The 17668-nt window shown below is 44.9% G+C and overlaps 1 protein-coding gene across 9 annotated transcripts in view; it reads right to left on the bottom strand.

Annotated features, from left to right (window-relative positions):
* The window catches only part of STN1 (STN1 subunit of CST complex), a 426801-nt gene that overhangs the window by 181960 nt on the left and 227173 nt on the right, over positions 1-17668 (bottom strand). For all 9 annotated transcript variants that reach the window (XM_069239456.1, XM_069239461.1, XM_069239459.1 and 6 more), the window contains one exon: positions 6562-6633. In XM_069239456.1, the coding sequence (XP_069095557.1) occupies positions 6562-6633 (72 nt within the window). The remainder of the gene's footprint in view (positions 1-6561; positions 6634-17668) is intronic.

Below are 17668 nucleotides of genomic sequence, written 5' to 3'. Positions count from 1 at the left end.
AAAAGGTTGGCAACCACCGTGCTAGACAATATAGATACATATTTCAAAACCCAGGTTCCTTGCTTTCCTGCCTACAATATCTTGGGCTTACCTAACGCTCTTTCATTCCAGCTTAAAACACGTAGGGGGCATCATTGTGGGTTGGCCTTGGGAGCAGCACTGCAGAACATTTTGACACACTTGGGTTCGGGAAAGGTTCCCACACACCAGGATTGGCTCCACCACCTTTGGTACATCCTAGGGATGGAAAAACTGACCCTGAGTCTTTCCGCCCAGTGCTCTTCATATCCTGATCTCTGGCACCCCTTCCTGGCCCTCCTATCATCTGAATTCTGAGAACTCAGCTGCCCAGATATCTCTGCATTCTTCAACTGATGGAGGCTTCACCCATTCCTATTTAAAGGGATTTCTTCGGGTGACACGCCATGATCGGTGAGACAATTGTGGCCTTGCGACCTCCAAATTAGGCTTAGGTGATACATAATATGACAGTGACATCTACTATCTACTACCCTCAGAGATTGCCTTGAATCTTTTGACTCAGACAGGAGTAATAAGATCATCAAATCAAACAATAGGAACCAATAGGAAAAACAATAACGATATACGATAAGGAGTCAGTAATTTATACACACCATGACCTACGGGGCTATGAATCACCACACCAATTTAGTCAGTGTAAACATTTATTGCCCTTATATTAACAATGATAAAGACATGTAAATAGTGCACAAAACCAGATGATAGCAGTACAGAAACAACACAGGCTGTCCAAAACGTCTGAAGAATCTTAGACTGGCAAGAGCAATCACCATTAAACTATCCAAAAGAATTATACAGAAAAACAACAGAATTATTTGAGAAATAGCACAGGTTTTATTAATTGTGCAGTTGAATCAATCATAATCAATTAATAAACATTCAATTAAATTATTGAGTCGGACATCCTTGCTACCAAATTCTAATTCAAAAAGCATGTGTGGGTCTGGGCTTTGTCACATGTAAAAATTAAAATAAGGCAAAATTAGTTTGGAAAACATCGAAACTATGGCGCTAACAAAATGTGGTTGGATTTCTGTGGAAAAAACCTGTAAAGAAAACAAATGCATATTTGTTATACATCTCCTACAAGAGACAGCAGTTAACTGAGTCTTTGTCAGCAGAGCACAGAAAACAGCAGGTCTTCAGCAATCAGGAACATGAAAGAGGACAACAGTTCAGTAGAGTTAGGGCCTTAAGGTATCTGAACTGTTAGAAACATAACCATATAAGTCTGACTATATAACTCTCACTTGACTCTTGACTGAACTGCTTCATCTGGAACTTTGCTTGATTAAAATCCCAAAAGTTACTAGCTAGATATTCTATTGGACAAGACTATGAGGTGTGACAATGAGCGACCAATTGAATTTTCCAATTTCTAGCTTTCTCAATTTTTCCTCAAGATAGGCTCACGTTGACAATCTTCGCTAAATGACAGTTTCCGCAAAATAATAACATTGTAGAAAACAGCACAGAACATGATATTTTTACTAACACTATTTCCTACCAGACACTAAGGCCCTTTGTTGAAACTTTCAATAGTTATCACAAGGATGTACAGAATGAGCAGAGTGAAAAAGCAGTAGATTGCCACTGTGAGCTTTCAATGGAATAGCTAATAAACAATGTTTGCAAAATAATTTTCAATGAAGTCAGTATAACATCTCAACACTGTACTGTGGAAAATACTAAAGCTTAAACCTTTTTGCTAATGCTAATACACGATGAATAAAACAATGTTAATATTCAGACATATAAATCTTATAATTAGTATTTCAGGACTCTTAATATCATGCATTTCAAACATATTTAGTACATTATTTAATCAGACAATAATAAATTAAAATAATTTGCATTATTCATAAATGTTAATTATCTTTTGTCAGTACAAATGGTTATGATTCATCAAAATATGTTTTCAAAATTATTTATTATTTCACATAGAACTCGAGATGGTGGACACCATGCCAACCACACGGCAACCACATTTCAAACATACATGTCTTACATTTCTAACACAAGTTTCTCTAATTAGGCCTTTTAGTACATGACTTTTATACGATTTGTTTACCCGCATTTTATTAATAATGTTTGATCTCTAATACCATCTTTAATTACACTCAATAGCATTGTAGTTCCCTGAGGGAAGGGGGGAGTTTGGGGTTTGTTATAATAACTCTTGTAAACTATGGCTGGCGGGCACTGTGAGCTCCCGGTACTGCAGTATTTTCGATACAGGAAAACTTAATAAAGAGATTTGAACCATAAAACTATGCTAGAGATAAGTAGCAAAATATCCATGGCTAGATTGAGAGAATAGATGCCATTAAGGATACATTTCAAATGAGACGGGAAAGGTAACTCATTGACAACGTTTTTTAGAAAATGGAATTATGGTTAGAGAAATTGGAGAATGAGATTAAGTTAAGGAAACAACATAAATTCCTAAGGGATTGTGAAGACTATAAAAAAGGATGTATCTTTACATTTAATTGGAGATATGATAGCCCAGAGCAGCAGAGAAAGACCCTTGCAGTATGACACTATTCTTTCGAAAAAGGACCTGAAACTCGAGAAGGGACTGATGTCTCTCAATCAGGTGACAGTACTAGAACAATGGACAGAAGACCCAAGCTGACGACTTTTTCAGAGGAATACAACCTCCTGTGAAGTGGCTGGAAGGTGATACTAAACAACAGGACAGGCAGGGGCAAAGGCTCAAGATGGCAAGGAGGAGGCGGACAGGAGGATAAAACAACAACAAAGGAAGAAAGGAAGAGATACTACACCGATACTACAGGCCCTAGGGGGAACAAACAAGACAGGCTAACAAGAAGAACAACGATGGATAAGACAATAGTAAACAGCATAGTTATTGAGGTGTCAGATAGAGTTCTAACATAGGATAAATATACTGTTCTCAGTTTAGGTAATTCCTTTTGGCCCACTTCCAGATATGTCTATATAGAAACCTATATTGACCGTTTCAAATTCATTAGGAACTTGCGACTAAAGAAGTGGCACTATTTGAAACTTTAGACACAAGATCATTAGTGAGCTAGAACAAACTTGAAGAACGCTGACCATTGGGTAAGTGGATATGCTTTTGACCCTGCATGAGTTGAAATAGGAGGATAACCAAAAGGAAGAGATTCTTAATAATTTAGGTATCGTGTATGACTATGCTGCACCTAGAAAGTTTAAGGTGAAGTCCACATTTGTGCCTCAGATACCCTATGATGTAATTGACACTTTTCAAGATACTACAGTTTCTTAACTCAATGTCATGCAAAATGTTACAACAGATTTATGCTGTCAGAAACACAAATGAGGGCAGTAGAGAATCTTGCCACAAGTGGGGGCAAAGCAGGTGCTCTTAGAGTTCAGAAGCACAATACAATTTATCAGGAGCTCAAGCAACGAAGGCAGAGTTGTGCCACATTATGGGCAGGGAACAAGGTGACAGAAGATACGCCTTTCACAGCAGAAATCTGAACTGCACAAAATAAGTCTAAAATACGCTGTCCTTTTCAGGCTACAAACATGACAAAATGCATGCAACACCTTCCAGCCTCACATTTCCTACCACACACAAGAAAAAAGATGTCACTGTTATCACACTGAATATAATCCTCAGGATCCAAATAGTCTCCCTCACTGGGTCATTCACGCACCCTCAATGTCTGGTCCAGATCCTTACCGCAGCTGGTCCCTGTTTCGTTGCTAGAGACAATACACACCAAGACAACCTTGAATAACGACTGAAAGTAGCACAACTCATAGAGGCGACAGATTACATAAACTAGCTAAATAAATGAATGCTTCTTATTGCACAGCCACTGCTACTGCACAGAAATGTAGGACTATCAAGTGACTGGCAAAACTCTCTGCCTCAGAATGTTAGGAGAGTGTAGCTTACAGTCCTGTAGGAAGCTCTTTATAACACCTGTCCGTTACCAAAAAGAAAGTTTTACATTCACAAACTGGACCTCTGAAATCGTCAAGATATGGCGACCCTGCATAAGGGTGGGAGGTTGTAGGTGGGGCTGATCTGTACATGTTTGCAAGCTAAAGCTAGTATCAGTTTATGTTCTGGAAAAGCAATTGCGGTGATGTTTTTTTTTTTTTTTTGTCATTGACAGCTCTGAAGAAAACTCAAAACCATGAAAAGTGCTCCGCTTGATTGTTGGAAGCACTGACCCTAATAATACTCTACCTCACAGAGCTTCATATAAGAGGTTTCTCAGATTTTGCAAGCAATGCCTTTTAACAGGTCAACACTCATTGCAACAAATCAAATTGTATTATTCTTCTGAAGATCATCTACTTATGGCTTTTAGAGCTGGATTAAAGGCATTAGAGACCACTGGATCCTGTACTTCAACGGTAGTGCTCCATGGCTTTTGGCACCTAACTTGTGCTCATTGAATGAACATTATCTACGAAAGACACATTCATCTAGAAGTACCCTGAAGTAACCAAAATGCAACATGTGCAGCTTGATACAAAAGCCTTAATAAGAGAAAATGCCTAACGGGTTGCAGCATTTATAAACAATGCAAATTATGCAAAGCTTTTAAAGACATCCTTTTAAGGGAACAAGGTTTTCATATATGGTTTAATATTTCAAAAAGCCCGTGAAAGTAGTGAGCAAACTAAGCATATATTAAATAGAACATCAACCTCAGAACAGAAACTGGGTATGGTGTACTGGGATAATACACACCTAATGCAAGCATATGGCAACAACAGCCTTCTGGTTAAATATCCTAATGGAGCTGCTGCAGAGGCGCAAACAAATAATGACTATCCAACTAGGCCAAATATTCTTATAGGATAGTAAGATAGGAAAAGAAGACATGCTACTCATTCATTAGCTTGAATTCATCAGTTTGAATTATGTTATTGGTAATGTAACGGATGCAGCCATCAAGGAGATGTTTAATATTTTTATTGATAGTTTTAATAATTACAACATACCATATAAGACTAATGACCATGTTGTCAATTGTGGCATCTGTAACATAATTAGCCCTTTAATGTGCGATGCTCTTGGTGAAGAGATGGGGTAAAACCACATCACATAATGAGTGCACGATTACCAGTACTGACCAGACCAACACATCAGGCAAGGCTACCATGAGTAATGTCATAAAAAACTTCATCAAGATGATAAAATACCACTACACGAGTATTAAATTACAGCCGCAGCAACAAGTGTCCTCTACCATTAAGAAAATAACATTAGCAATAAAACTCAACTAAAAATGCAGTATCATTTAACTATTACTTCCAACTATGCTTATACAGCTGTGTTTATGCAATAATTTTGTCTCCAGAGATCAGCTTAGCAGTTTCTGGAAACATACACATTTTGCTATTAGATATACATTTTCATTTTGTATAAAAATGCTTAATTTCCCAAACAAAAACAATATATTTTTCTCTAATATTAAACATATTTTGTGCCTCAAAATATCAGTTTTCATTTCACATACATATACATTTTATCTCCAAACATTAGCATGCAATTTTCAAGTACAGACACTGACTCACTTGGCTATGTTTTGCAATTATAATATGGCACGGATGGCAAACATTCTATCAGTACTAGAACCATAATACCAAGGACGCCCCCGTATTCAAGTTATAGACACCATTATGTCGGTCTCCTCATTCTGCTAAGGCTGGACACCATAATGCCAATGATGACCACAGTATGTCATTCAATACATGATTTCTATTATACCAGGGGTGGATACCATTGGGTTACAGTTGACAAAATTATGCAAACAATGTCCACAGTATCGCAAGAATGGGCACCACTTTGTTAAGGCCACAATCATGCCATGGGTAGATACCATAGTACCACAGATGCCCACAATATTTCAAGGATAGGCATTATTAGACCAGAGATGCTTAAATTATGCCTACCAAGGTTACTGTTAAGTAGTCACACCATTGTACAAGCTGAGGTTACCATTGTGAAGGAATACCCATCATTTTGCCAGAGATAAGCCTTCATGGTGGGTACAGAGCACCTGTTGCCCCTGCCTTTGGCTATGTTCCCAATATGCAATAGGCATGCATACATCTCCTATGAAAGGTATTGACACAAGGGAGATACATTGTCTGCCAAGAATAGCCAACATACTAGGCACACTAACTCCTACGCTCATGCGCTCCACACCCAGTCAGTCAGAGAGCTGTTTACATAGCTCCACTCCCACTGAGCCCGTGTCCCAACTTTGATGTTTTTCCACACGAGGCTCGCATACTTACATCCTGCTCCTCCAGTCCCGCAAACACCTCCAACTAGATATTTAGCATAGGCTCAACACAGTGCAGCTGACAGCAAGGTATCTTACAACATAACCAATCATGATGCAGTGTTTCCCCACAGTGATTGGCTGTGTGAGGAGACCGTCATGCCGCCATAATTATGGAAGGCTGGATTATCATAAATTCATTATTATGCATGTGTAGCAAAATGTGATATTATAAGCCCATGTACTGTACCAAAGGATGAATTCTCAAGCAGTCGAGTCTTCTTCCAGCAGGTACAGCTTATAACACCAGTGCTGTCATCCACTGAAATAAAAGAACAAGTTCAAATTCTTATGTCGTCTACTGAGAATTGTACAAACACTGCAATAACTTTGTCCTGAATGTTTGGTAGCTGACTGTCCCTGGTTCACTGTTGAAAATTAGAATGACATTGAATCTGAAAAGCACTACAACCGTGTATAAATGTATTTCTTTATTTAGTGCAATATGTTATTTTTCCTTATTACCTCATAAATCTGCTGAATACAGAAATGCTGGCGGAATACACGTGACTAAGGTGGTTGCTGAAGATTACGACTTGACTGTAGAGGTGATAATGACATCGAGTTAACATATAAAGTTCAAAATCACCACATGCACTTTACATTGGATCTGGTTGATAAGGTAACTCGCACATCTGTTTAGGATTATTTATAGGTGAAAAAGAGCAAAATCAAGGACAAGATTATGTATCATGGGTGGGGGGCATGGCCAGGCAGCCAAGATGGCGCACGCTTGAGAACGCGGCTCCGGTGGGGCCTACGATTAATCCTTGAAAACAGCCCACCCTCTGGGACCCCTGACTCAGAGAGTCGGTATCCGGGGGCTCTGTGGGCCCAGAGGAACGAGGGGGAGCCCGATCCCGGAGCGTAGGGGGGGCGTCACTGGAGCCGGTTTCGCGGGGCCCGCGGCCGTTGTCGAGGCCGTGGACTTGCGTTGTGACGCGGTCCTACCGGCCGCTCCGGCGCTTGCCAGAGGAGGACATTGAAGGGCGGTCTCGCCTCGGCCTAGCAGAGAACACACTGCAGTGCATCTGATAAAGCGCCTGTGTGTGCTGAAAGCGCGACAGGGTGCGCGGTCCGCCGGCGGTGTCAGTGCGGGCCAGGCACCCACAACAAGGAAGTGACGCTGGGGAACGAGGCACGGGGCACAGCCCCAGTGGATTTGTAGAGGGGCAGCCCCACAGAGGCCGTATTAGGTCCCACCTTTGCAGGACACAGGAACATCAAGGCACAAGGATAAAATACAGTGCTGGTGAGAGCCTGGCTCACTTGTGGATGGCGGTGTTGTCGGCGAACTGGGACGGGGCAGTGCCCCAGTAAAGTAAGTGAAACGCCTGGGCGGGCAGAGCGATCTCACACTGCGCACGATTTTTGGACACCAGAAATGAGCCCAGTTCCCTCTAAGGACATGAAGCAGAAGTGAGGGGGTGAATCCTACCATACTTGGCTGGAAGGAGGGAGCGCACTGGGACTAAGGTGAAGGTGGAAACGAGAAGGCCTGTAATAGCTGCAACTGCCCTGGGTGGTGTACTGCGCCCGAAAGAGGAAACACTGGAAGTGGAGGGCAGTAAAGACCTGGGCCTGGTGCTAAGAGCGACAATGAGAAGGGTCCGCGGGGCCCCCAGGAAAGAGAGAACCAGTTGAAAGGGGAGGGAACACTCTAAGAGAGCCACAACACTACTGAGTGGAAGAGCTGATCTGGACTTTTGGATGTGACTGACTGGCCTAAGATAAGCTTTTGAGCCTACGTAAATGAGTAAAATATAACGGACCCGTTCGCCTTCCCGTCAACGCTGAAGTGAAGCACTGCAAATCCGATGTCATCCAAAAGCCGGCACAAAACCAAAGCTATGGACCGTCCAACACACACTGACCCCAAAGAGGGGGACCCTCTGAACTTTTTGCAGGCTAGAGTGCAGGATACCCTAGACAAGATCCTAGGGGCAATCGAAGACACCAAAGCTACATTACAGCACAATATCAATCAAGTGGCTATAGAGGTGGGGCTTCTGAGGGCAGACCATCAAAAACTAACTGACCGGGTTAAAGAGGCGAAGACCGCATTGGCGGACATCATTCCCAAACAAAGAGACACAACAATCACAGTAGAGAATCTCAACGACAGAGTGAAGCGGCTGGAACAGAGAGCAGATGACGCAGAAGGGAGGAACCAAAGGAACAATATCCGAGTAGTAGGCCTGCCGGAGGGAACGGAAGGGACGAACATGGTGGCATTTTTGGAAAGTTGGTTGCACACGGTTGTGGCACCAAACAACCTGACTCTGTTTTTTATGCTTGAGCGAGCACACCGAGTACCCTCAAGACCCCTTGCCCCCGGCAGACCACCCAGAGCGGTGATAGCCAGAGTACTGGATTACAGAGACAGGGATGCCCTACTCCAGAGGGCCAGAGAGGCAGGCCCTTTCAGAGTTGCAAATGGAGAGGTGACATTATTCCCGGATTTCACCTTTGAGGTCCAGATCAGGCGAAATTCGTACTTGGCAGTCAAGAAGGCCCTCAGAGCGGAAGGGATCCCGTATTCGCTCCTCTTCCCGGCTCGCTTGAGAGTGATGCACCAGGGTAAATCTCTGTTTTTCCAGAACCCCGAGGAGGCCAAGGGAGGCAGAGGAACAGGGGCCGCTCCCGTGGGATACCAACGCAGACACAGAAAGAACTTGGAAAGCGGACGGCCCTTGAGGCGGTGGCATCCATGATCAGAGAGGCATCCCCCCCCGGGAGGCTCCGGGGTGGACTCAGATGGCATGGCCGTGTCCTCCATAGGATGTTCGGAGTCCTCGGCGGGGGCTCTGAAGGTGGCCCCCCCAGACATCAGACGAGCTTGGGTAACAGATGTGATACCACGGTCCTGGGACAAGGTGAATTGTATGTACACAAGGCCCCTCCGGACTATGCCCCCCCACCCGAGTTCTCGTCCAACCAATTAGACTGGCGAGAATTTTAGATACTCTGTTGAACATGTTGCACTGTTGCACAGTTTATTGGGCAACCTACTGTTTGTGAGGTGCCCTGGGGATAGGGAGTTGGGTTTTACAGTTACATTTCTTGTTGGTGCAATGGGCAGTGTGGAGAGATGTACTCAGGTATACATTCCGAAACATGAGGAGACTGTACTCGGGGCAGGGGTGGGCAACCTGGAATGCTAATAAGACAACCCCATGGTGGAATATAATATACTAACATGGAATGTACGCGGTATGGGGTCCCCATCCAAACGTCACAGAATACTGTCCTTTTTTAAAAGAAGAGGTGTACAAGTGGCAATGCTACAAGAGACCCACTTTACCACGGGAGAGGTGGAGAGACTGAGGGGTAGATGGAGAGGGCATGTGTTTGCCACTGGCTATTCAGGGTATGCGAGGGGCGCTTTGATTTTTTTACGAACGGGGGTTCCCTTTGAAGTCATATCAAAGGACATAGACCAGGAGGGTAGGTTTGTGATAGTGGAGGGGAGGCTTCATGGAACTCCAATTGTCCTGGGCAGTGTCCACGCCCCCAACCAAGATCAGGTCCCCTTTATAACGCAACTTTCGAGTCATCTCACACGCCAACAAACCGAGGGTATCCTAATCGGAGGAGACTTTAACGGAATATTAGATATGGACTTAGACCGGTCCTCTCCATCGGTTATAGGGGCAGCAACACATAGAGTGGCGAGAAAATTGAGAGAATGGATGAATGCGTGGGGCCTAGTGGATGTATGGCTGGAACAACACCCCACTGAGAGGGACTACTCATTCTATTCAGGACTACACCGAGTACATACCAAAATAGATAGGGTAGTGTGTACAGCAGATCTCGCAAGGGGAATGACCCGCGCAGAATACCTTGCTCGCACATTATCAGACCATAACCCCCTACTGGTTACCTGGAGGGCGACAATGGATAGGCCCCCTGTCCCGACATGGAGACTGACCCCCGGCTCGTTAGAGGACCAAGCATATAGAGAATCCCTTCGCCTACACCTCTCAGACTATATTAAAACTAACAAAGGATCGGCCTCTTCAAGATCCTTGGAATGGGAGGTTCTCAAGGTGACAACTAGAGGTTTTTTCTAGGTCAGACAGTCGGAGTGAGACGCACTCTAGAATGCGAACTGAATAGTTTGGAGAGGATAATACACGAAGGGGAGCGAGGTGGGGGGAACGGGGATGCAGTACAGGAAAGATATGTCCAGGCACGGAAGTCATATGCCCAGGTGGAAGAACAGCTCCGCTGTCACAGCCTTCGGAAATATCTGGCATCACTCCAGGCTGAGGAGGGGCGCTCAGGTAGAATGCTGCTGTGGTTCGTAAGGGCTGAAGGGGACAGTGGACCCATTACGAGTGTCTCTGTTAAAGGGGGGGGGGAACGTCTGTGTATGCCGGGACCCATAAATGACACCTTCAAAGAGTACTACTCCCATCTCTACGGGCTCCGGGAGAGCTTAGAGGAGATGACCTCGACAACTTTTTGCGTCCGCTCCTCCTGACCACGCTGGCACCCGAGGAACAGAATAGTTTAGGGGGCCCGCTGACGGTAGATGAGGTACAGGAGGCTATAGCACAGTTGGCCCCCGGTAAGACCCCAGGGACGGATGGACTTCCCATGGACTTTTACAAAAAAAAATCTACACTGTTAGCCCCCCAGTTGGTGGAGATGTATACGGAAGCATTGCAATGCGGAATGCTGCCGGACTCGCTTAGGGAGGCACTGGTGGTCCCTCTGCCCAAAATGAAGTTGAAAGAAGCCTCAGTAACTGATTTTCGGCCTCTATCGATGCTGAATAACGATTTTAAAATCCCCAGCAAAGCCTTGGCCAATAGACTGCTACGCCACATCACCGGGAGAGTGCATACAGATCAGAATGGCTTTGTCCCGAACCGCAGCACCTCTTTGAACTTGAGGCGCTTGTTCGCTATCTTGCACATGCCCGAGAAAGAGAGACCCAGGGCAGGAGTGCTGCTTGCAGTAGATTTTGAAAAAGCTTTCGACTTGGTCAGATGGGACTATCTGAGAACAGTGATGCGGCGGATGGGAATGGGAGAAGGCTGGATAAAATGGGTGGACTTACTGTATATGTCCCCGTTGGCGAGGGTGAGGACGGGCAGAATGATATCGGATACTTACCCTATATACCGAGGGACACGACAAGGGTGCCCACTATCGCCACTTCTATTTGCTCTGGTCATAGAGCCGCTTGTGGTTGCAATGCGAAGCAAGGGCACTGGTAGGGGAATAAAATGGGGTCAATCAGAACATATCATTTCATTGTATGCCGATGATATACTCATATACCTCAATGATGGAGAGTTGGGCCTGCCTTGGGCTTTGCTGACGCTACACCATTTCGGTGCATGGTCAGGTTTATGCCTCAAAAGGAGCAAGACATTCGTTTTTCCCCTAACACAAACTTATGGGCGGCCCTCCTCCTGTCGTGGGGACATAGTTTGGGCTCCGCGCACTTTTAAGTATTTGGGTATACAGATATACCATGAGAGCGGGGATCTGAGGGATGGAAGCATTGGAAGGGCACTCCGTTCCCTGAGGGCCTCAGTCAATTTCTGGCACTCATTAAAATTATTCATCATGGCCAGAATTTCTTTATCTAAAATGATCATGCTCCCCCGCCTCCTCTATTATTTTGCTAACTTACCATTATCGATCCCTTCAGCATGGTTTCGTGAGTTAAATACTCTACTTAGGGAACTTATCTGGGACGACGGCCGCAAACGTGCAGCGCTCCCAGCCCTATGTAGACCAACGTTAGCGGGAGGCCTGGGGGTTCCAGATTTTGAGGCCTATTACCTGTTGTGCCAAATGCAATGGGTCGCCAGTTGGTTCGCTGGGAAGGGATACCTGGACAGATGGATTACCGTTGGAGATAGAGGTGCGGATTGGGTCATTACGCAGTTGATTAATAAGAAGGTGGCACGCCAAATGGACAGTCCGATGACGAAAGTAGCCATATTTTGCTGGAAGAGGTGCGCAAGACGAGTGAGGGTGGGATCCCCTTATTCCCCGGCCTTGCCACTGACCGCCCTAATACTAGATCTGAGGGAGGATGGCTTGGTGGGTACAGGGCTCGGGATTTGGAAAAGAGCAGGAGTAGAGATGGTAGGTGACTTATTCCAGGATGGGGTGATGAGGCCCTTTACTGACCTAGTGAATGATAGGGGAATCCATCCGGGACAATTTCTTCTGTACCAGAAGTTAACACATAACCTACGGGAACACTGGGAAACAGTGAATGTAGAGCCTACCACCCATCAAATATTACACCTCCTTCTAACATTGGGGGATGATGCACACCGTATCACAAGACTGTATCGAGCCCAACAGGAGGAGGCCCTTGACCCAATGCAATCCCTAAGGGAGAGGTGGGAGAGATCCCTGGAAAATGAGATAACAGACTCAGAGTGGAGTAGAGTGCTAGCGTACCCAAGGGAGGTGTCGAGAAACACGAGACTGAGATATAACCAATATAATTATACACACACGACGTACCTTACCCCACACCGCTTATCCTTAATGTACGGAGGGGTCCCCAGGACATGCCCCAGGTGCAGTGACGTGAACGCAGACTTCGACCACATGGTGTGGAACTGCCCCGATCTGCGAATGGGCTGGGGCAGTGTGTTGGCTGGCCTGTCTAGACTGCTTGAAAAGGATTAGGCCCATCCCCAATGTGTGCCTATTGGGTCTTAGAACGGGACTTCCACGTGTGAAGGTGAGGGGTCGTTTTCTGGACCTGGCTCTGGTTTTATACCGGAGACTGATTACCTTGGGGTGGAAATCCCCCAGATGCCCATCACTGACGGAATGGAGACGGGAAGTTGAGAAGTGGGCCAGAGCAGAATTGCAGATACTGAAGAGAGAGGGGGAGCGTGGACTCCGCCAGACCCCCATCGCCCCAGAATGGGAGGAGATATTACGAAATGGGAGGGGATGCTGAGGGGTACGGACACAACTACAGAGGGTCTGACATTAAAATAAAACTGAGGGACAGAAATAGAAGTCAGCAGTGACACAACTCCTGTGGCAAGGAAGGGTGAAACCAGGGTTTGGAATCTAGAAGATACTAGAAGGGAAACGAAGATAGACATGGGATACACGGCCCAAGATCACAGAAATGCCCAAGCGGGGTTAGAAGGAATGAAAATGTCACTTACCCAGTGTACATCTGTTCGTGGCATCAGTCGCAGTAGATTCGCATGTTCTGCAATAGCTCGCCATCTGGTGTTGGGCCGGAGTGTTACAAGTTGTTTTTCTTCGAAGAAGTCTTTCGAGTCACGGGACCGAGTGACTCCTCCTTTTGTCTCCATTGCGCATGGGCGTCGACTCCATCTTCGATTGTTTTTCCCCGCAGAGGGTGAGGTAGGAGTTGAATTGTAGTAATAGTGCCCATGCAATGGAGTGACTAAGTATACACCTATTTAAGGTTGAGATGATACATATATAAATAATTGAAGGTAACTTCCAAACTGCTACAGGCTCCCGGGGAGGCGGGTGGGCACATGCGAATCTACTGCGACTGATGCCACGAACAGATGTACACTGGGTAAGTGACATTTTCAGTTCGATGGCATCTGTCGCTGTAGATACGCATGTTCTGCATAGACTAGTAAGCAGTTATTTCCCCAAAAGCGGTGGATCAGCCTGTAGGAGTGGAAGTAGTTTGAAATAATGTCCTTAATACAGCTTGACCTACTGTGGCTTGTTGTGCGGATAACACGTCTACACAGTAGTGCTTGGTGAATGTGTGAGGCGTAGACCATGTGGCTGCCTTACATATTTCTTGCATTGGGATGTTTCCTAGAAAGGCCATGGTAGCACCTTTCTTTCTGGTTGAGTGTGCCCTTGGTGTAATGGGCAGCTGTCGTTTAGCTTTAAGGTAGCAGATTTGGATGCATTTAACTATCCATCTGGCTATACCTTGTTTTGAAATTGGGTTTCCTGCATGAGGTTTTTGAAATGCAATAAAGAGTTGTTTAGTCTTTCTGATGTTCTTTGTTCTGTCAATGTAATACATCAATGCTCTTTTGACATCTAATGTATGTAGTGCCCTTTCAGCTACGGTATCTGGCTGTGGAAAGAACACTGGAAGTTCCACTGTTTGATTTAGATGGAACGGTGAAATAACCTTTGGCAAAAATTTAGGATTGGTCCTTAGGACGACTTTATTTTTGTGTAGTTGTATAAAAGGTTCCTGTATAGTAAACGCCTGAATCTCGCTTACTCTTCTCAGGGAAGTAATGGCGATGAGAAATGCCACCTTCCAGGTTAGGAACTGTATGTCGCAGGAGTGCATGGGTTCAAAAGGTGGACCCATAAGTCTAGTTAGGACAACATTTAGGTTCCATGAAGGAACAGGTAGTGTTCTTGGTGGTATAATTCTCCTAAGGCCCTCCATGAATGCTTTAATGACTGGTATTTTATATAGGGAAGTTGAATAGGTAGTCTGCAGGTATGCAGATATTGCTGCAAGGTGAATCTTAATGGAAGAGAAAGCTAGATTAGATTTTTGTAAGTGAAGCAAGTAACCCACTACATGTTCTGGAGTTGTGTGTAATGGTTGTATTTGATTAATATGGCAGTAGCAAACAAACCTCTTCCATTTACTTGCATAGCAGTGCCTGGTGGATGGCCTTCTTGCTTGTTTTATGACTTCCATACATTCTTGGGTAAGTTGTAAGTGCCCGAATTCTAGGATTTCAGGAGCCAGATTGCTAGATTCAGCGATGCTGGATCTGGGTGTCTGATCTTTTGGTTGTGCTGTGTCAACAGATCTGGCCTGTTGGGCAATTTGATGCAGGGAACCACTGATAGGTCTAGCAGCGTTGTGTACCAGGGTTGCCTTGCCCAAGTTGGTGCTATCAATATGAGTTTGAGTTTGCTTTGACTGAGTTTGTTTACCAGGTAAGGAAGGAGAGGGAGAGGAGGAAAAGCGTAAGCAAATATCCCTGACCAGTTCATCCATAGGGCATTGCCTTGGGATTGTTTGTGTGGGTATCTGGATGCGAAGTTTTGGCATTTTGCGTTCTCCCTTGTCGCAAACAAGTCTATCTGAGGTGTTCCCCAGAGTTTGAAATAAGTGTTCAGAATTTGGGGGTGAATTTCCCATTCGTGGACCTGTTGGTGATCTCGAGAGAGATTGTCTGCGAGTTGATTTTGTATCCCTGGTATAAACTGTGCAATTAGGCGAATTTGGTTGTGAATTGCCCAATGCCAAATTTTTTGTGCTAGCAGGCTTAACTGCGTGGAGTGCGTCCCTCCCTGCTTGTTTAGATAATACATTGTTGTCATGTTGTCTGTTTTGACGAGAATGTATTTGTGAACTATTATTGGTTGGAAAGCTTTTAGTGCTTGAAAAACTGCTAGAAGTTCTAGGTGATTGATATGCAGTTTTGTTTGATGTACGTTCCATTGTCCTTGTATGCTGTGTTGATCGAGGTGTGCTCCCCACCCTGTCATGGAAGCATCTGTTGTTATTACGTATTGTGGCACTGGGTCTTGGAAAGGCCGCCCCTTGTTTAAATTTATGTTGTTCCACCACAGAAGCGAGAGGTAAGTTTGGCGGTCTATTAACACCAGATCTAGAAGGTGAGCCTGTGCTTGAGACCACTGTGATGCTAGGCATTGTTGTAAGGGCCTCATGTGCAGTCTTGCGTTTGGGACAATGGCTATGCATGATGACATCATGCCTAGGAGTTGTAATACCATCTTTGCCTGTATCTTTTGTGTTGGATACATGCGTTGTATGATGGTGTTGAAATTTTGAATTCTTTGTGGACTTGGAGTGGCTACTCCTTTTGATGTGTCTATTATGGCTCCCAGGTATTGTTGTACCTTGCGTGGCAGAATTTTGGATTTTGTGAAATTGACGGTGAACCCTAGTTTGAAGAGGGTTTGTATGATATGATTTGTGTGATTTGAGCACTGTATTAACGAATGGGCCTTGATTAGCCAGTCGTCTAGATATGGGAACACATGTATTTGCTGCCTTCTTATGTGTGCTGCGACTACTGCTAGACATTTGGTAAAGACTCTTGGTGCGGTTGTTAATCCGAAAGGCAGTACCTTGAATTGGTAATGTATTCCTTTGAATACAAACCTTAGGTATTTCCTGTGCGATGGGTGTATTGGTATATGGAAATAAGCATCCTTGAGGTCTAAAGTTGCCATGTAGTCGTGCAGTTTTAGCAATGGCAATACTTCTTGTAGTGTGACCATGTGGAAGTGGTCTGATTTGATGAAAGTGTTCACTACTCTGAGGTCTAGGATTGGTCTCAGCGTTTTGTCCTTCTTTGGTATCAGAAAGTACAGTGAGTAAACTCCTGTGTTTATTTGTGTGTTTGGCACTAATTCGATTGCATTCTTTTGCAATAGTGCCTGCACTTCTATCTCCAGGAGATTGGAATGGTGTGTTGTTAAATTTTGTGCTTTTGGTGGTATGTTTGGAGGGAATTGTAGAAATTCTATGCAATAACCATGTTGGATAATTGCTAGAACCCAAGTGTCTGTAGTGATTTCCTCCCATGCTTTGTAATAATGACCTATTCTTCCCCCCACTGGTGTTGTGTGGAGGGGGTGAGTGACATGTGAGTCATTGTTTAGTAGTAGGGGTTTTGGGGCTTTGAAATCTCCCTCTATTTCTAGGGAATTGTCCTCCTCTATATTGTCCCCGAAAACCTCCTCTATACTGTCCCTGGTAAGTGGACGGTGTTGCTTGTGAGGTGCTGGCTTGTGTGCTTTGACCCCGAAACCCCCCTCGAAAGGGCGTTTTACGGAATGTGCTGTAATTCCCTCTGCTCTGCGGGGAGTAGAGTGCGCCCATGGCTTTGGCAGTGTCCGTATCTTTTTTGAGTTTCTCAATCGCTGTGTCCACTTCTGGACCGAACAGTTCTTTTTCATTAAAAGGCATATTGAGAACTGCTTGTTGAATCTCTGGTTTAAATCCAGACGTTCGGAGCCATGCATGCCTTCTGATAGTTACAGATGTATTAATTGTCCGTGCAGCTGTATCTGCAGCGTCCATGGAGGAACGTATCTGGTTGTTGGAGATGGTCTGTCCCTCCTCAACCACTTGTTTTGCCCTATTTTGGAAGTCCTTGGGCAGATGTTCAATGAGATGTTGCATCTCGTCCCAGTGGGCTCTGTCATAGCGCGCAAGTAGTGCCTGGGAGTTCGCGATGCGCCACTGGTTTGCAGCTTGTGCTGCGACTCTCTTACCAGCTGCATCAAACTTGCGGCTTTCTTTATCTGGGGGTGGTGCATCTCCAGATGTGTGAGAGTTGGCC

The sequence above is a fragment of the Pleurodeles waltl genome, chromosome 6, assembly GCF_031143425.1.
Source record: "Pleurodeles waltl isolate 20211129_DDA chromosome 6, aPleWal1.hap1.20221129, whole genome shotgun sequence".
Lineage (NCBI taxonomy): Eukaryota > Metazoa > Chordata > Amphibia > Caudata > Salamandridae > Pleurodeles > Pleurodeles waltl.
The sequence above is the reverse complement of the archived record's forward strand: the minus strand, read 5'-3'. Positions and strand labels throughout refer to the sequence as shown.